This window comes from Bison bison, unplaced genomic scaffold, assembly GCF_000754665.1.
Source record: "Bison bison bison isolate TAMUID 2011002044 unplaced genomic scaffold, Bison_UMD1.0 scf7180017864105, whole genome shotgun sequence".
Taxonomy (NCBI): domain Eukaryota; kingdom Metazoa; phylum Chordata; class Mammalia; order Artiodactyla; family Bovidae; genus Bison; species Bison bison.
Genome location: NW_011494677.1, coordinates 7,672,667 through 7,694,133, shown reverse-complemented (window position 1 = coordinate 7,694,133; position 21,467 = coordinate 7,672,667). Strand labels below are relative to the sequence as shown.

The 21,467-nt window shown below is 38.4% G+C and overlaps 1 protein-coding gene across 1 annotated transcript in view; it reads right to left on the bottom strand.

Moving 5' to 3' along the window:
- The window catches only part of GTF2E2 (general transcription factor IIE, polypeptide 2, beta 34kDa), an 80,780-nt gene that overhangs the window by 27,098 nt on the left and 32,215 nt on the right, over positions 1-21,467 (bottom strand). Inside the window, exons 4-5 of the mRNA XM_010838815.1 lie at positions 7,914-8,021; positions 6,190-6,372 (exon numbers count right to left, since the gene is read on the bottom strand). Of these exons, the coding sequence (XP_010837117.1) occupies positions 6,190-6,372; positions 7,914-8,021 (291 nt within the window). The remainder of the gene's footprint in view (positions 1-6,189; positions 6,373-7,913; positions 8,022-21,467) is intronic.

The window sequence follows — 21,467 nt, the reverse complement described above, 5'->3', positions numbered from 1 at the left end:
AAAATTACTGAAACAGTATGGCACTGACATGAGAACAAACATGCAGATCAATGGGACAGAACAGAGAATCCAGAAATAAACCTATGCATCTATGGTGAATTAATTTACGACAAAAGTGCTAAGACTATACAACAAGGAAAGGACAGTCTCTTCAATAAATGGTTCTGCGAAAACGGGACAGCCACATTCAAAAGAATGAAATTGGACCACTATCGTATATCATATGCAAAAATCATTTTAAAATGGATTAAAGACCTGAATGTAAGACTTGAAACCGTAAGAATCTTGGAAGAAAACAGAAGCAGTAAGCTCTGTGACATTCATTTTGGCAATTTTTCAGATTCAACATTAAAAGCAAAGGCAACAAAAGCAAAAATAAACAAGTGAGACATCATACTCATAAGTTTCTGCACAGCAAAGAAACATCAACAAAATGAAAAGGCAACTGAATCAGTGAGAGAATATATTTGCATATCATACATCTGATAAGGTGTTAATACCCAAAATATGTAAACTCATGGAACTCAACAGCAAAACAAAAAAAAAAAACAACCACTCAATTAGAAAATGAGCAGAGGATCTGAATAGACATTTTCCAAAGAAGACACACAGGTGGTCAAGAGGTACATGCAAACATGCTTCACATCACTAATCATCAGGAAAATGCAAAAGATTATCACCTCATGCCTATCAAATTGGCTATTATCAAAAAGACAAAATAATGAGTCTTGGAGAGGATATGGAGAAAAGGGAACCCTTGTGCACTGTTGGTGGGAATTGTAAGCTGATGTAGCCACCGTGGAAAACAGTATGGGGGTTCCTCAAAAAATTAAAAATAAAACTACCAGATGATTCAGCAATGCTAATTCTGAGTATTTTTATCCAAAGGAAGTGAAAATACTAACTTAAAAAGAGATATGCACCACCTTGTTCAGTGCAGCATTATTTACAATAGCCAAGACAGGGAAGCAACCTCAGTGCCCACTGAGGCATGAATGGACAGAGAAAATGTGTTATATATAAACAATGGACCGACCCTCGGGGCATTATGCTAAGCCAAGCAGGTCAGAATAAAAAAGACAAAATACTGTATGAACTCACTTATATGTGGAAACTCAAAAAAAAAAAAGCTTACATATACAGAAAATAGACCGGTTGATGGTTGTGAGAAACAAGGGGTTAGGGGTGGGCAAAATGCAAGCAGGGGATCAAAAGGCACAGACTTCCAGTTACCAAGTCAGTCAGTCACGGGGATGTACTACACATTATGATGACTACAGTTAATAAAGGACTTCCCTGGTGGCTCAGACAGTAAAGCGTCTGTCTACAATGCGGGAGACCCGGGTTCAATCCCTGGGTTGGGAAGATCCCCTGGAGAAGGAAACGGCAATCCACTCCAGTACTATTGCCTGGAAAATCCCATGGAAAGAGGAGCCTGGTAGGTTACAGTCCATGGGGTTGCAAAGAGTCCGATACGACTGAGTGACTTCACTTTCACAGGTAATAATACTGTTCTGCATATCTGAAAGCTGTTAAGAGCAAATCTTAAAAGTTTTTATCACAAAATAAATTTTTTGATAACTATGTATGGTAACAAATTTAACCAGACTTACTATGATCATTTTTAAATCAAAAGATTAAAAACAATCTTTAGTTGAAAAAAAAAAAACCTGAGTAGCTGATTCAATATACCATCTTAAAATTTAAAATTCTATCACTAATGCAGAATGGTCTATTTAAAATCATACTGGTTTCATTATTTCATTATTAATCTCCAGAACACAGCTACTCAGAGAAGAATAATCTGGAACAATCACTGCTTTCTCTCATTCTCTTCTCTTGCTTTTGCATACTCCTTTTTGTTCCTTGCTAGCATTATACATTTCTTCAAAGCACTGTATGGTCAACAAAATGACAGTAATGGTTATCTTCTATCTCTGCCAAGAACTCAAGAAAAGTAAACAACCCCGAAGGGATTTAACTTAATTATGCCAAACTTCTCCCTTGAGAAATTACTTAGGATAGAACATGAAAGTGAAAGTGAAGTCACTCAGTCGTGTCCGACTCTTTGCGACCCAGTGGACTGTAGCTCACCATGCTCCTCTGTCCATTGGATTTTCCAGGCAAGAGTACTGGAGTGGGTTGCCATTTCCTTCTCCAGAGGATCTTCCCAATCCAGGAATCGAACCCAGGTCACCTGCATTGTAAGCAAGACGCTTTACTGTCTGAGCCACCAGGGAAGTCCATATCGTCACGTTTTTTAAGTGTGGGGGTTTTTAACAATTTAGAAATAATCCTGCCTGAAAATAACAGACTGTCCACTTTTCATGACCCCTTCAATTCCTTAAGGAAAAGAACCACTAAAAACAGGATGTCAAAGTGACTTTACATCACAAAACTATTTAAAATAGAATAAGCAATCGTAAGTTTACATCACCGTTCTACTTTCAAATGTACTGAAAAGCCTACTGAAGATTAACAATACTAGCTCCAATCAAACTGGAGGAAAAGAATGGAGCAGGAAATGCACCCAGAACTCCCAACTAGTAAGCTACGATTCAATACTTCTACCTTTCAACATGCTATAAAAGTGCAATTTATCAACTCTGGTCACATACTATTTGCAACATTTGTGTGGATTAAGTTTAGATACTTAAGTTGAAATCTCAAAAGGGTTCTTCAGGTGGTAATGGCCAACCAGCCCACTTGAGGACAACTACTATAATCTCTGGACAAGGTATTCCAAAAAGAAATCTCCTCCCTGCAAAAAAATAAAAAATAAAAAACAATTCCCTGGCAGTCCAGTGGTTAGAGATTCCTCACTCTCATTGTGAGGGCCCGGGTTTGATCCCTAGTTGGGGACCTAAGATCCCATAAGCTATGTGATGTGGCTCCAAAAAAGACCCAGAAAGGAAAAAAAGAGCTAAATGAACAAAACAGATTTGTCATATGGTACCTACCACAGAGAAGAGAAAGTCTGAAGTTTGAGTCTAGTCAAGACATATGCCCACTTAAAAACAAAATAAACAAAAACACTCTTTTGAGGACTATAATGGAATCCTGAGTAATGTAATTCACAATGTTCAAAATTCAATAGAAACTAGGTATCTGAAGAAACAAGAAAACAAGAGCCATACTCAAGAAACAAAGTCTCAGTGCAGACCATTCCCAATATGAGCCAGCTCTTAAAATTAGAAGATTTTAAAGCACTTTTTCAAAGCAGCTCAGAAATTATTCACAAGGGTGTAATGGAAAATATGCTTGTAATGAATGGAAAAAATAAGAGTATCTCAGCAAAGAAACAGAAACCATTTCATTCAGAAAGAATGAAAAGCCTGAAACTGAAAATACAATTTATAAAATAAAGAATTCACCAACTGGGAGCAGAAGGACGTGTGCTCACCTCCTCCTGTGAGAACACCAAATCTCAACTAGCTGTTGAGCAAGCACTGACAGAAGGACACTGGAAACTACCAAAAAAGATACCCCACGTCCAAAGACAAAGAAGCCACAGCAAGACAGGAGGAGGGGCACAATTACGATAAAATCAAATCTCATACCTGCTGGGTGGGCAACCCAAAAACTGGAGAACAGTAATATCAGACAAGTTCTCCCACTGTTGTGAAGGTCTAGAACCCCACGTCAGGCTTCCCAGCCTGGGGACCCGACAAAGGGACTGGGAATCCCGAGGGAATCTGACCTTGAAGGCCAGCGGGATTTGATTACAAGACTTCCACAGGACTGGGGGAAACAGAGACTCCAGTCTTGGAGGGCACAACAAAACCACGTGCACACCAAGACCCAGAGGAAAAGAGTAGTAACTCCACGGGAGACTGAACCAAAACCACCTGCTGGTGTGAGGGTCTCCTGTGGAGGTGTGGATCGGCAGGGACCAAGCACAGGGACGGGACACTGGGAGCAACAGGCTGGGAAGGTCCCCCCTGGTGTAAACCCTCTTGGAGGTCGCCATCAACCCTACCATAGAGCCCATAGACCTGAGGGCTGGGTTGCCTCAGGCCAAACAACTACCAGGGAGAGAATGCAACCCTACTCCTCAGCAGATAACTGAAGTAAAGCTTTACTGAGCAAGGCCCTGCCCACCAGAGCAAGACCCAGTTTTCCCCACCAGTCCCCACCCATCAAGAAGCTTACACAAGCATCTTAGCCTCCTTCATCATAGGCCAGACAGAAAAAACAAGTAGAACCACAATCCCACAGCAAGTAAAACAAAACCATATTACAGAAAGTTAACCATCATGAAAAAGCAAAAAGGTACCTACCAGATGAAGGGACAAGATAAAACCCCAGAAAAACAACTATATGAAGTAGAGATGGGCAACTTTTCAGAAAAAGAATTCAGAATAATGATAGTGAAGATGACCCAAGATCTAGGGAAAACAAAGGAGAAGATACAAGAAATGTTTACCAAAGACCTACAAGAACTAAAGAACAGAGATGAATAGTACCCTAGAAGGAATCCACAGCAGAATAACTGAGGCAGAAGCACGGATAAATGACCTGGAGGACAGAATGGTGGAAATCACTGCCACAGAACAGAATATAGAAAAAAAGAATGAAAAGAAATGAAGACAGCCCAAGACACCTCTGGGACAACACTAAATGCATCAACATTTGCATTACAGCGATCCCAGAAGGAGAAGAGAGAGAGAAAGGACCTGAGGAAATACATGAAGAGATAATAGCTGAAAACTTCCCCAACGTGGGAAAGGAAAAAGTCAACCAAGTCCAGGAAGCACAGAAAGTCCCAGGAAGGATAAACACAAGACACATGGAGACACATAGTAATCAAGCTGACAAAAATTAAAGACAAAGATAAAATACTGAAAGCAACAAGGGAAAAATGACAAATAACATACAAGGGAATTCCCATCAGTCTATCAGCTGATTTCTGAACAGAAACTCTACAAGCCAGAAGGGAATGGCACAATATATGTAAACTGATGGAAGGGGAGAATCTAAAACCAAGATACTCTACCCAGCAACATTCTTCAGATTTGATGGAGCAATCAAAAGCTTTCTAGACAAACAAAAGTTCAGAGAATTCAGCACCACCCAACCAGCTTTACAACAAATGCCAGAGGTACTTCTGTAGGCAGGAAACACAAGAAAAGGAAAAGACCTACAAAAAAACAAACCCAAAACAAATCATACATATCAATAATTACCTTAAATGTAAATGGATTTAATGCACCAAGCAGAAGACACAGACTGGCTGAGAGGATGAAAACAGGTGCATTTATGCACTTCCGCTCACTGCTCTGCTCGACCCCCCAAATTGTATGTAATTATTTCATATTGTTAGGTTAATCATGTTCCCATTATGGCTTGCAATTGTAATTATCTTTTATTTTTTGTCTGGCTACTGATTGTGAACACTGATAAAACATCTTTACTATTAAAAAAAAAAAGAATTCACCAATTCGGCTTTAACAAATTGAAGATAAAAAATAAGTATTATTAACAACAGATCAATAGGACAAAAAAAGTCCAAAAGCAGGCACACACATATGCACGTACACACACACGCACGCACACACCTCCCCCCCATCCCCGCCAAGGCCCTAATGGGACAACACCAAAAAGATCTAACACATGTAACTGAACTACAACGGAGAGAAAGAAGCAAGCTTTCTCCACGGGTAGCAAAAAAAAAAAAAAAAGAACCTAAAGCTTCCAGGTTAGCAGCAGTCATTAGAAACTAACAGAGACCAGCAGCCTTCCCAAGAGAGTTGAAAATTTAAACTAGAAATATAATCTCTATCACATTTACTGACTGCCCCTTTCAGAATGCAACACCAAGTTATTAGTCAATGCTTTTGTGTGTTAAAGCCTCTGGTTCCCTCGGGTTGGCAATGTGCCCAAGTGCTGTTGAAGGAGTTCTTAAATACAAACATTAACAACTTAAAAGAAAAACACTTATGCCATTGAGGAAATCTTTGCAGATGCATTGTGAAGAATCAATTATACACAACAACACGAGAAAGGTGTCAAAAGTTACACAAAAATGACAATGTTCTGTCCTGTTCTGCAGCACAAAACACAAATTTCAAATCTTCAACTGATGATGAAGGTTTTAAAATAATTTTTTTTAAGTCCTGATGTTTTTTAAAGCCAAAAGACAGTATCAATTCAAGTTATATTAAGGTGTAGAAAGAAGAGAGGGGTTACCTTGACAGCTTTCTGGGAATTGGGCAATCCTTCCTCGATGTCTTCTAGAAGAATCCCTCCTAAGCCTCGCTGGTCATGTTGATCTAAGAGCCTAAGCAGAGCCTTCTTATCTTTCAAGTTGTACTTGGGCTTAAAGGCATACTTCCCATCTACTACTTCAATTTTGGGATTATTGACTAGTGCCTGGAACAGTGACACAATTTCAATATATTAACAAAAGGAAATACCATACATGCATTATTTAATTCTACTAATACTAAAAAAAAAAAAAAAACAATACCTAATACAGAGGCAAATTAAAAGTAGCTTGTGGATATCAACAGATCTGAACAACAGGCTATCTATCAACAGGATCTAAAACAACAGACAGAGATCAGCATGATGCTCACTTTTTATGGGAAAAAAAAAACCAAACTTTATTATTTACATAGAATCTCTGGATAAGAAACCAGTTTATTAGAACTGCTTTGAAGAAAATGTACCCATATTGTTTCAGAAGACAAAAGAGGTGAGAATCAAAAACACACCTATTAACATCAATAGCCACTGCCTACCCACCCTCAAAGTATCACATATCGGGATTATAACGTGAGAAACATTCCCCTGGGATGAACATATCAAAACTCAGTCTGTCCACACGGTATCAAATGGCACTACCAGCTGTAGAAGGACTTCAAAAGGACCAGAGTAGTACAGATACGAATTACCTATAATGTCAGTTGAGACTGAAACTGAGAAGGAATACAGAAATTTCTGAATATAATTATGTTCCCAGTCAGTTCTGTTGTATAGCTAATACCAGAAGGAAAGCTCTTCAAGAAAGAGCAACCATTTTATTTTCTTCTACAGTTGCCAGCCTAACCGTGAAAGGATAAAAAAAAAACAGAAGAAGTGAGAACAGAACAGTAATTAAAGTAACCTTTACCTAATGTCAGTAATCCATGAAATTTCAAAATTAGGAAAAGCATCAAAAATGTGGATTACCACCATTCGTATATCACTAATATAATGAGCCACAATGATACTGCCTAACTAGTTCATTTTACATTATGAAAATCAAGACTGTCTTGCTTGGTAAAGTAAACTGAATTCTATTTTAGGAAGCTTACATTTAAAATCAGCACTGGTCTTAGAAAGTTGCTTTACTGAATTGTCATTTCATACTTAACCAGAAAAGAGACAAATATCTCAATTTTTAAAGTGCTACTCATTTCCAAATTAACACAGTCACTGATTGTTTTCAGATTCATTTTCTTCCAATGTTGTGTGTATATATACAAAATATTCGTGGTTATTTTTCCAAGTGACTTGCCAGAGGCAGGAACATCACTATCAACTCATAATAGCAGTAGCAGTACAACAAATACATTTCTTAACAAATATCTTGCTTTCCCTATAATACTTCATGCTTTAAATGTCCCAAAACATAGAAACAATACAATCTGTCAATACACACAAATTTAGCAATTCAAAATAAGCATCAATTATTCTGTAAAAACTGAAAAATTAGTAGTGACTGACTTCTTTACAACTTTAATGCTACTGTCTGACATTTAAAAATAGATACACAGAATATATGAAAACAAATCAATCTCAAAATGTGTATGTTTAAAAAAAACAAACCCTATACCAATTCTTTTAAGAAAAAACTTATCAGATTTCAGCATATGAAAACCCTTCTGACAGTAAAAACATTTTTTACAATAATTTAAGACTATTCTTACCTCACTCATTAGCCATTGCTTCTGCTTGAGTCCAATATCTAAATGTTGCGTTTCATCCAAAATTTCTTCTAAAGTAAGAGGATGTGTATCTCCTCGCTGATGCCGTGTCTATTGAAGGAAGAAATTGCTATTTGAAGACAGTTTTAAAATGCTAGATGTATTAAATAATAGGCTAAATGAATCTTTTCAGGAATGCAGAATGTGTAATTATTTGAGGCAGTACAATTATAGTGATGAAGAGAATGGACTATAAAATCAGAACTGAGTTCAAACTTGAAGCTACATAAAATCAAACAATAAAATGAGAAAAAAACATTTGCAATTCTTATCACAGAAAGTTAACCTTCCTAACATTTGAACAGTTCCAAAAAGCTAACAAGAAAAGGACCCAAAAACAGGAACATATAAACCACAAAAAAAGAAATGCCAATGACCATCAACAGAGGAAAAGATACTCAACTTCCACTAAGATATTTCTCATCTATTACACTGGCAAAAATCCTTATCTGACAACTCAATTGGTAAGGCTATAAGCAAACAGGCCCTCTAACACACCACTGGTAAACAATGCAAATTGATACGATTCCTTGGAAGGGAATTTGGCAACAGAAATGCACAGAAGCCCTTGATTCAGCAAATCTACTTCTGAGCATTTACCCTAGAAGAACTACAACATAGAAAAGCAGAAAGGTTGCCTGCAGCATCCTTTTAAAAGGAAAATACTAGAAACAACTCAAGTGGTCATCAATGGACCTGAGTTTGAACAAACCACAGGAGATAGTGAAGGAGAGGGAAGCCTGGCGTGCTGTAGTCCATGGGGTTGCAAAGAGTTGGATACGACTAAGTGTCTGAACAACAAGGGCCCATCAACAGAGGACTTATTAAATTACAGCATATCAATGCTACTATACAGATGTTAAAAAAGAAAATGCAGGTGTTCGCAATGTGCTGATTTGCAAAGATGTCCAATACGAACTATTAAGAAAAATACGTTGACACCAAATGCTGGTGAGGAAGTGGAGGAACAGGACTCTCATTCGTTGCTGGTGGAAATGCAAATGGTATGTGCAGAGTACATCATGAACTGTATAAAAAGGTCTTAATGACACAGAAAACCACAATGGTGTGGTTACTCACCTAGAGCCAGACATTCTGGAATGTGAAGTCAAGTGGGCCTTAGAAAGTATTTCGACAATAAAAGCTAGTGGAGGTGATGTAATTTCAGCTATTTCAAATCCTAAAAGATGATGCTGTGAAAGTGCCGCACTCAATATGCCAGCAAGTTTGGAAAACTCAGCAGTGGCCACAGGACTGGAAAAGGTCAGTTTTCATTCTAATCCCAAAGAAAGGCAATGCCAAAGAATGTTCAAACTGCAGCACAATTGTGCGCATTCCCATGCTAGCAAGGTAATGCTCAAAATCTTTCATCCTAGGCTTCAACAGTACATGTACCAAGAACTCCCAGATGCACAAGCTGGATTTAGAAAACGCAGAGAAACCAGAGCTCAAACTGCCAACATCTGTTGGATCATGGAAAAAGCAAGGGAATTCAAAAAAACATCTACTTCTGCTTCATTGACTACGCTAAAGCCTTTGACTGTGTGAATCACAACAAACTGGAAATTTCTCAAAGAGATGGGAATACCAGACCACCTTACCTGAGAAACCTGTAAGCAGGTCAAGAAGCAACAGTTAGAACAGGACATGGAACAACAGACTGGTTCATAATTGGGAAAGGAGGACTTCCAGTTCAAGATGGCAGAGTAGAAAGACGTGCACTCATCTGCTGGGAGAACACCAAAATCACAGCTGTTGAACAGCCATTAACAGGAGGATTCTGGAAACTACCAAAAAAAGATACCCCATGTCCAAAGGCAAAGAAGCCACAGTGAGACAGTAGGAGGGGCACAATCAGGATAAAATCAAATCCCACACCCACCAGATGGGTGACCCACAAACTGGAGAACAATAATAGCAAAGAAGTTCTCCCACTGTTGTGAAGGTTTGAAACCCGACATCAGGCTTCCCAGCCTGTGGACCCAACAAAGGGACTGGGAATCCTCAGGGAATCTGACCTTGAAAGTCAGCAGGATTTGATTCTAAGATTTCCACAGGACTAGGGGAAACAGAGACTCCAGTCTTGAAAGACACAAACAAAACTCTGCATACAACAAGATTCAGAGGAAAGGAGCAGTGACTCCACAAGAAACTGAAGCAAACCTACCTGCTAGTGTTGGAGAGTCTCCTGTGGAGGCCTGAGTCAGCAGCAGCTCACCACAGGGACAGGGGAACTGGCAACAGCTGTCTGGGAAGGTCCCCTTTGGTGTAAACTCTCTTGGAGGTCGCCCTTAACTGGACCATAGAGCTCAAAGACCCCAGGGCTGGGTCGCCTCAGGCCAAACAACTACCAGGGAGGGAGCGTAACCCTACCCATCAGCAGATAATTGGAGTAAAGTTTTACTCAGCACTGCAGATGGTGACTGCAGCCATGAAATAAAAAGACACTTACTCCTTGGAAGAAAAGTTATGACAAACCTAGACAGCATATTAAAAATCACAGATATTACTTTGCCAACAAAGGTCCATCTAGTCAAGGCTGTGGTTTTTCCAGTAGCCATATATGGATGTGAGAGTTGGACTATAAAGAAAGCTGAGCTTTTAAAAGCATCAAAGAATTGATGCTTTTAAACTGTGGTGTTGGAGAAGACTCTTGAGAGCCTCCTGAGCTGTAAGATCAAACCAGTCCATCCTGAAGAAAATAAGTCCTGAATATTCACTGGAAGGACTGATGCTGAAGCTGAAACTCCAATACTCTGGCCATGTGATGCAAAGAGCTGACTCATTGGAAAAGACCCTGATGCTGGGAAAGATTGAAGGCGGGAGGAGAAGGGGACAACAGAGGATGAGATGGTTGGATGGCATCACTGACTCAATGGGCATGAGTTTGAGTAAACTCCAGGAGTTGGTGATGGACAGGGAGGCCTGGCATGCTGCAGTCCATGGCGTCGCAGAGTCAAACACGGCTAAGTGACTGAACTGACTGACTGACTTTAGTCAGCAAGGCCCTGCCCAGCAGAGCAAGACCCATTTTTTTCCCACCACCAGTCCCTCCCATCAGGAAGCTCACACAAGCCTCTTAGCCTCCTTCATCAGAGGCCAGACAGAAGAAGCAAGTAGAAGCACAATCCCATAGCAAGTAAAACAAAACCACATTACAGAAAGTTAACCATCATGAAAAAGCAGAAAGGTAACTCCCAGATGAAGGGACAAGATAAAACCTCAGAAAAACAACTAAATGAGTTGAGATAGGCAATCTTCCAGAAAAAGAATTCAGAATAATGATAGTGAAGATGATTCAGGATCTTGGAAAAAGAATGGAGGCAAAGATTGAGAAGAAGGAAGAAATGTTTACCAAAGATCTGCAAGAACTAAGGAACAAACAGAGGTGAACAATACACTAGACGGAATCCATAGCAGAACAACTGAGGCAGAAGCTCGGATAAACACCCTGGAGGACAGAATGGTGGAAATCACTGCCACAGAATATAGAAAAAAAGAATGAAAAGAAATGAAAACAGCCTAAGACACCTTTGGGACAACATTAAACAAACGAGCATTCACTTTATACAGTTCCCAGAAGGAGGAGAGAAAGGACTTGAGAAAATATATGAAGAAATAATAGCTGGAAATTTCCCTAACATGGGAAAGGAAATAATCAACAAGTCCAGGAAGCACAGAGAGTCGCAGGAAGGATGAACTCAAGGAGGAACATACAGAGACACATAGTGATCAAGCTGACAAAAATTAAAGATCGAGATAAAACTATTAAAAGCAACAAGGGAAAAATGACCAGTAACATACAAGGAAACTCCCATCATGCTATCAGCTGATTTCTCAATGGAAATTCTACAAGGCAGAAGGGAATAATGGCAAGATATATTTAAAGTGATGAAAGCAAAGAACCTACAACCAAGAATACTCTACCCAGCAAGACTCTCTTTGAGATTTGATGGAGAAATCAAAGGCTTTTCAGACAAGAAAAAGTTAAGAGAATTCAGCACCACCAAACCAGCTTTACAACAAATGCTAAAAGAACTTCTCTAAACAGAAAACAAGAGAAGGAAAAATTTTACATAAAGAAAATAAACCCCAAACAGTTAAGAAAACGGTAATAGGATCATACATATCAATAATTATTTTAAATGTAAATGGATTAAATGCACCAATCAAAAGACACAGACCGGCTGAGCAGATGAAAACACGGGCATGTATGCACTTCCACTTACCACATCACTCTGCTTGACCCCCCAAATTGTATGTAATTATTTCATATTGCTAGGTTAATGATGTTACCATTATGGCCTGCAATTGTAATTATCTTTTATTTTTTGTCTGGCTATTGATTTTTTGAAAAAATACAAATGCCCAGGGATTGCTTTTTGGTTTCTTTTGGCCAGAGCTCCAGATATGTTTCTAATGAGCAGCCATGTTTAAAAACAATTGAACTATATGAGGATCTTTTATTTTTATCTAGGTTGTTTCACTTTTTCTATCTCATATTCAGTGCTCCCGTTTAATTTATGTTTTCCAATTTCTTCATTGCTTTTTTTTCTTTTGATGTTCTTTATCAGGCACAATAGAAAAGCTTTTAAATACATATATATATACATAATATGTATAATACATGTATTTAGAAAACTTATGAATTTTTGCCTAGCTAAAAAATTTATGACATTTTGATTCCACTTGCTTGACTTAGTATAAATAGAAAGCTCAATTTCTAACTGAAAAAAACTGATATGCAACAAGCAACAAAGGTTTTTACTGTATAACACAGGGAACTGTAGTCAATATCTTATAATAACTTATAATGGAAAATAATTTCAAAAATAACATATGTGTATATGTATAGCTGAATCACACACACACAGAAGAATTCTACTTTTTGAAATTTAGCGATGTTTATCTTTTTGCCAGTTTTTCTAAAATGCCCTATGGAGACCTAATAACAACATATGACATTCAAATTTTTAAATATATTTGTGTAGGATAGATTAATATCTATTGTATTTAATTAATATCTATTGTATTTAAATCATTAATGCCATCATTCAAGATGCTCCTATTCTTATTTTTTCTGCACTTGATAAAATACTTTCAGGAAATGTTAATGTCTCATGATGATTATATTTTTTATTTTCCCTTACATTTCATCTGATTTTTGCTTTATGTATCTGTTTCTTTGTTGTTAAGGTGTCTAATGGTTTAAGATGTCTATATTCTTTGTACTTTTATCATTAAAAATATTCCTGTTTCATTTAAAATAAATAAATTTTTTAAAAATTGGGAAAGGTGTATGTCAAGGCTGTATATTGTCACCCTGTTTATTTAACTTATATGCAGAGTACATCATGGGAAATACCAGGCTGGATGAAGCACAAGCTGGAATCAAGACTGCCAGGAGAAATATCAATAACCTCAAATATGCAGATGATACCATGCTAAAGGCAGAAAGCGAAAAGGAATTAAAGAGCCTCTTGATGAAGGTGAAAAAGGAGAGTGAAAAGGCTAGCTTAAAACTCAACATTCAAAAAACTACAGTCATGGCATCTGGTCCCATCACTTCACGGCATCCCATCACTTCATGGCAAACAGGTGAGGAAAAAGTGCAAAGAGGGACAGACTTCATTTCTTAGGCTCCAAAATCACTGTGGACAGTGACTGCAGCCATGAAATTAGAAGACACTTGCTCCTTGAAAGGAAAGCTATGACAAACCTAGACAGCGTATTAAAAAGCAGAGACATCATTTTGCCCACAAAGGTGCCTAGAGTCAAAGCTATGGCTTTTCCAGTAGTCATGTACACATGTGAGAAGGCTGAGTGTTCAAGAATTGATGCTTTCAAACTGTGGTGCTGGAGAAGACTCGAGAGTCCCTTAGACAGCAAGGAAATCAAATCAATCAATCCTAAAGTAACCCAAACCTGAATATTCACTGAAAAAGATTGATTCATTCAAAAGACTGATGCTGAAGCTTAAGCTCCAATACTTTGGCCACCTGATGCAAACAGCCAACTCACTGGAAGAGACTCTGATACTGGAAAAGATTAAGGGTAAGAGAAGGGGGCCATAGAGGATGAGATGGTTGGATGGCATCACTGACTCAACGGACATGAAACTCAGGGAGATAGTGAAGGACAGGGAAGCCTGGCATGGTGCAGTTCACAGGGTCACAAAGAGTCAGACATGACTCAGTGACTGAAAAACAACATATTAATTATACGGCATTCTGAAAAAGCAAAACTATGGAGACCATAAACAATTTAGTTGCTGCTAAGGGTTCTCTGGTGGTTCAAATGGTAAAGAATCTGTCTGCATATGTGGGAGACCCAGGTTCAATCCCTGGGTCGGGAAGATCCCCTGGAGAAGGGAACGGCAACCCACTCTAGTATTCTTGCCTGGAGAATTCCATGGATAGAGGATTCTGGCGAGCTACAGTCCACTGGATCGCAAAGAGTGGGCATGACTGAACAACTAACACTTTCACTTCAAGGGTTAAAAGGAAGGGAGACAAACAGGTAAAGGATAGAGATTTTTAGGGCACAGAAACTACGCTGCACGATATTGTAAATGATGGATACATTCACTATACATTTGTCAAAATCTACAATCCGTGTAACACCACAAGTGAATCCTAAAGTAAACTATAAACTTCAGGTGGTAACAATGTGTAGGTTCAAAGATTTTAACGAATGTACCACTATGGTGCAAGATACCCATAGTGTTGGAAGTTGGGGGGATGGGAGAGGACACACACACACATGTACTTTCTGTCCAGTTATGTTGTAAACCTAAAACTGCTCTAAAAAAGTAAAATCAGCTTAAAAACTTTTACTTACATACACACACAAACACACACAGAAGAATGGTATGTTATTTAATAACAGAAGGAAATCCTGCCATTTGCAACAACGTGGTTGGACCTTGAGGGCATTATGGGAATTAAGTCACACAGAGAACGACGAATACTGTATGATATCACTTTTTTATGAAATCAGATAAACTTACAGAGAACAAATTAGTGGTTGTCAGAGGTGGCCATGGGGGATGAAAGGGGATAAGAGGACAGCAAAATGGGTGAAGGTGGTCAAAAGGTACAAACTTCCAGACAAGTAAGTCCCAAGGATGTAATGCACAACACAGTAACTGCAGTTAACTATACTTCACTGCATAATACATACATACATATATCAGATCATTACGTTGTACACCTAAAACTAATACAATGCAAAGTCAATTATATTTCAGTTTTTAAAAATTAAAATGTTTTTAAAAAGCTTATGTTAAAAAACACATAGTATGAAATCTTTTATATAGGAAGGGAGAAAAACAAAAATACATATTCCTACTTTGTTTCCACATAAAGAACCACGAAAAAGTTACAAAGAAGCAATAAATGAGACTACCTATCGGAAGTAAAGCAGGAGAGAAAATAAGTAGAATTAGAGCCAAGAACAAGACTTCTTCATTTATACCTTCTCATATTGTTTTTCATATTTAGAGACATATTAAACAAAAAAAAGAGTTAAATTAAAAACAAATATTCCAGGCCCTAAGCTTCATCACTGTTGGGCAGGTTTTTGAGCCTCTCTGGGCTTCAGTCAGGCCACTATACAACTAGAACAAAAATATTTCAAAGGTATGTTTAGAAAGCATATAAAGATATAAAGCCTGCAACTTCCCTGGTGGTCCAATGGTTAAGACTCTGTGCTTACAATGCAAGAGGCATGAGTTTGATCCCTGGTCAGGAAACTAAGATACCACATGCCGCATAGTATGGCCAAAAAAAAAAATATCTAAAACTGAACACATACCATGAAGAACCATTTATTGAGCATTTGCTCTTAATTCATTCACTTACTTGATAACTCCCATATGCCAAAAGTACTGCAATGAGACACACAATGAAATGCAAACCACTTCTGCCTTTCACGAGCTCCCAAAATAGGGTCAGAGCTAAATGTACATATATGAAAGTTAGGTATATAATTATCTGCCAAAAAAAAACAGGGACATTCAGAGGAAATGAAACAGCTGAATGTGGACAAAACTCTGAACGGTGACTAGAGAAACAGGAAGGAGCAGCAGCTGTAGCAGAGCAAGCACAGTGGGCTCTAAAGCCAAGTGCACACAATCCAGAGCTACGAAGGTCGATCCATTTCAAAGCTTTATTAAAATTTTTTAATTTAAAATTTCCACTTAAAAATTGTGCTTTACTAATACTGAATGTGAACTGACACCAGAAGACTCCCCTGGCTTCATGTCAGATGACCCACATTTCAGATGGTGACGTGCGTGGAGGAATCCTGAGAAAAGAGTGGGAATCCCACGTGACAAGGGGGTTGACAGACATAACCTCACTCATTCACTCTCAGCCTTCTGCAGCATGCTATAGTTTACCTGCTGGAAGATTTCAGCACTGTGGTGAATCTTTTTTTTTAAGACCTTTAAAATAGAGACTGTACAATGATTTTATTAACCTATTAAGGAACATCCACTTAAAACTGAGTCACAAATTTGTTTTACAAAAAGGCAAGTGTTTCAAATTTGTTAGCTATTTCTAAGATTACAGAGGTTATTCATAGTTTGCTAACAATTCCTTCAAAGTAAAACTAGCATTTTAACAACCTGTGAAAGTAACAAAGCAACTGTTTTGGAAAGCAATTTATGCTGAAGGAAGAGCACTTTGAAAAAGAACCTTTAGGAAATATTTCCATCATTATGTGACTTGAGTTTAAAATATTTAAGAATAAAAACTCTTATACCTGCCTATTTTCAAAGTTTTAGAAATTTTTTATTTTTAACTTTCATTTTTAAAAACACTTCTAAACAAAACCCTTCAGTTTCAAATCAATACATCAAAAATATAAAAAATTATAAATCCTTCTGACATATATGCATGAATTGAATGACATCTGCAAAGATGGAAATGTACTAACCAAACTGCTTAATGAGTTGACAAGAATATTTTAAAAAACCACAAAAATTTTTGTAATGTAATACTGTGCCTGTGTCACTAGAGAATCCCCTCCCCCAAATACTGCATCCTCTCCCCCAAGGATATCCATGTCCAAACCCTTGCAACCTGAAGTGTTACCATATATGGCAAAAGGAACTTCACTGATGTGACCAAATTAAAGATCTTCAGATAGATTACTGTGGCTTACTGCATAGGCAGTAATCACAAGTGTCCTGGGAAAAGTCACAGTGAATGTGAATAGCAACAGATGTGACAATGAAAATAAGAGGCTGGAGAGATGGAAGGAAGGGGCCATGTGTCAGGAAACATAGCTGGTCTCCAGAAGCTGAAAAAGGAAAGAGAACAGAAGGTCCCTCAGAGTCTCCAGAGGAACCACCCTCGCTATAGCCCAGTGAGACTGACTTTGGACCTACAAAACTGGAAGATAACAAATTTGTGTTATTTTAAGCCACCACGTTGGTGGTAATTTGTTACAGCAGCAATAAGAAACCAAGATAAGGACTTTCTTCCCTGCAGATTTAAAAATCTATGTATTTATAGCTATGCAAGCAAATTAAAACCCAGGATCCAAATACACTGAACTTAATTTTTAAGACACAAGTCACTTTACAGAAAAAGCTAAATGAAGATTTTCAGACATGATGAATGACATATTGCTTTACTTAGCAAAAGAGCTTTTAAGAAAACATTCATTTTTTTAATCTCAACTTTTAAAAATTCTTAATTCTGTGCAAGTTTAAAACATACACACTTTATCTGTGCAGTAGTACATGAGCACATATAAAAAGAGTAGGCCATAAAAAATTTAATTTGGGGGTGGCTAATCAAAAACAGGTAGAGACTGGGACTTCCCTGGTGGCCTACTAGTTAAAATCTGCCTGCCAATGCAGGGGACACAGGTTCGACCCCTGGTCAGGGAACTAAGACCCCATGTACTGTGGAACAACTAAGCCCGTGTGCCACAACTACTGAGCCCGTGCACCTACAGCCTGTACTCTGTAACAAGAGAAGTCACCTCAACAAGAAACCCTCGCACCTCAGCTACTGAGTAGCCCCCACTCATTGCAACTAGAGGAAGCACATGCACAGCAATGAAGACCCAGCACAGCCATAAATAAATAAAACAGGTGGAGATCAGTGCAGCATTTTGCACTAGTACTTTGCTTACTTTGGATATATGTAATATATTTGTACATATTTTGGATATACGGACCTGGAAAAGCCTAGCCTAAAGGAGAAGGAATAAGGGAGTTTAGGGTAATTTTACTTGTCTGCTGCTACTGCTGCTAAGTCGCTTCAGTCGTGTCCGACTCTGTGCGACCCCAGAGACGGCAGCCCACAAGGCACCCCCATCCCTGGGATTCTCCAGGCAAGAACACTTGTCTAAGGACAGCCAAATCAAGTCCTTCAAAGTAATTATGCCATACCCTTCATTGTCACTAATTATCAAATTTCATATATTTTCCTAATTTTCTTCACATTAAAAACTTCTCCCCCATTATAATATTATATAAAATTACCAAAAGGCTAAGTTAATCTGGAAACAGAAGCAAGTATGAATGAAGACAGTTCAAGAAAAAATTAGAAAGCACTAGCCATGTCTGTTATTACTTTTTTTAATATTTAAAATAAGTGGGACTTTTAAAATTAGAAAAATACAAAGATGGAATACTCAATATATGAAAGCCTAACCATTTTCAAACTATGTAAACAGAGAAGCCAAAAAACACAGCTATCAAACTGTCAAGGGAAAAGATATAAGAAAATATGAGTGACCAGCAAAGAAAAAAAAAAAGAGATATAAATCTGAGAAACTTAAAATTACTTTTATTTCTTGCTCTTTGATCAAGAACTAAGAAAAATCAGGGAGCACCTAGAGAGAATACTCAATACTATAGAGCTAAAGACTTCAGTTTTCAGTGAAGAGTATTACACATCTTTGTTCAATTTCTTCCTGGTCATTAGATGATTTTTGGTGTACTGCACTTTGTAATTTTACTGTCTAATTTTTTTCTTGTTACTTTGTAGAGACTGATTTTAGCAATACTGACTCTGTATGTAGCAACCCTATTAAACATATTTAATTCCAACAGGTGGCAAATTGTCTTGGCTTTTCTATGTACTTAATCACATCTACAGTTTTACTTCTTCCTTTACAACTTTTACATTTGTCATTTCTTTTTTCTTGCTTTATTGCATTGGGTAGGGCTTCCAGCATAGTAGAGAAGTGACAAGTAGGTATCTTTTTATGACTTCTGAGGAAAAGCACTATTTCACCATAAGTATGGAGGTTTTCACCAGGCTTCCCCAGAGGCTCAGTAGTAAAGAATCTGCCTGCATTGCAGGAGACACAGGTTCAATCCCTGGGTCAGGAAGATCCCCTGGAGAAGGGCATGGCAACCCACTCTAGTATTCTTGCCTGGAAAATCCCATGGACAGAGGAGCCTGGTGGGCTACAGTCCAACGGGGTTGCAAAGAGTTGGACATGACTGATGAGACTTCGCATGCATGGTGGTTTCCATAAGCACACGCCCATTACAGGGTTTCCCCATCATTGTTCCGCAGAAATCTAAGGATCCATAAGACGTCACTAGGTGTACCGTAAGAAACTGTGATTTAAAAATGACTTTCAGGAGCAAAAGCAGCTCTGCTTGTGTGACAGGAAATTTGGGGAGAATTCTAGACAAGGAATCTTCCATGCTGGGACTCAACGGCCTCCTTCTGCCCTGCTGCTGTAAATGTTGCAAAACATGGCCATGTAGTAATAAAAGTGAATTTCTGTGAGTTGTTCATATTTTTTGAGACATTTTTTGCAAAGTTAGTATTACTTGCTGTTTTATCCTTTATTAGAGACTGTTTTATAAACATGTCCAACAGTTCACTGTGATGATTTCTGAAGGTGAGATCTGTGACAGAAGAAGATTCTAAGCCTAAACCCATGAACAATCCTAATCAGGTTGTTGTTGTTCTTTAGTCACTCTGTTGTGTTCAACCCTTTGCGATCCCATGGACCACAGCACACCAAGCTCCTCTATCCATGGGATTTCCCAGGTAAGAATACTGGAGTGGGGTGCCATTTCCTTCTAAAGGGGATCCTCCAAACCCAGGGATTGCACCTGTGTCTTCTGCATTGGCAGGTGGACTCTTTACTACTGAGCCAGCAGGGAGGCCTCTCTGATCATTAGGTTGGTAGAACTATAATTGGCTAAGCCATTTCACTGCACCAGTGCAACAAGAGATACCAAAAGAGCCTACTCTTACAATGAGAGCTAGGAACCAATGCATTTTACATGGCCTGATAATCCACAGGGTCCTATTCCATTATTCACCACTATGGCAAACAACTTATAATGGTTCCAGCAAAACTGAAAAGACACTTAAGCAGAAGTAACAGGCACTGGAAAAGTCAAGGTACTTACCATTTTAAATAGCTATTGGAAATCTCAAACCAAACAGAGTAAAAGTTCCGTTTAAAAAAGTTACATTCAGTGAAAAGGCTCAGGAAGCAAGTTACAGTAAAACTTATTACCCAGAAAAGGGGGCTTAGGGGATATCCCACTGCTAGCAGGAACCCTAATAACGCCATCATATCAAATGACAGTGAGTAAAATGAGTATTATGAGAAACTGAAAAGTATCAAACAGTTTAAGTCAACGAACTGATGATGTATCACATGATGCTGATGAGGCATATTTAATAAACTGAGAAACAACAGCTTGTCTATCTAGGCTGACAAACCAACAGATTTCACCAAGAAATGTCATGAAGTAACATCTGTAAAGTTTTTAAATGATGGTGAATTTCAAGAAAAACTTTGCTATTGCAAAGAGCAACCATGAACAAGCAAAGAGAAGGACATTTAGGTGGTGTCTTTATATATGGAAACAAAGGTCTGTCTGGGAGGAACCGTGCTGTTATTCTCATTGATGTATGCCTGGCTGAAGGACTCTTTCTTTCTCTGGCTCGTCTGCTCATTTGTGAACAAGTAAACTGCCTACCTGGGTAAGGTAAAAAAAAAAAAAATTTAAAGGAGCTTCCCTGGTGGCTCAGCGGATTTGATCCCTGATCTGAGAGGACCCCACATGCTGGGGAGCAACTAAGCCCGTTGCTCTACAGTGGCACTAAGTGCCACAACTACTGAGCCTGTGCTCTACAGCCTGGGAGCCACAACTACTGAAGGCCTCGCATCCGAGAACCCACGCTCCACAGGAGAGTCACTGCAGCGAGAAGCCTGCACATCACCACTAGAGAGCAGCCCCACTCGCCGCAACTAGAGAAAATCCCATCAGCAACGAAGACCCAGCACAGCCAAAAACAAACTAATTTTTAAAAATTGAAGAAAAAACTGAAGTCTACCTACACTACCGACTTGCATTAGAGTTGATATCCTTTCTGGAAAGGAGGAACCTCACACACATGAAAAGAGTAGGCTAATAAAGAGAGCAAAATATATACAAAGAAACTGCATTCTCTACTTAAATGAACAATTATTATTGGCTATGATAGTCAAATGGAG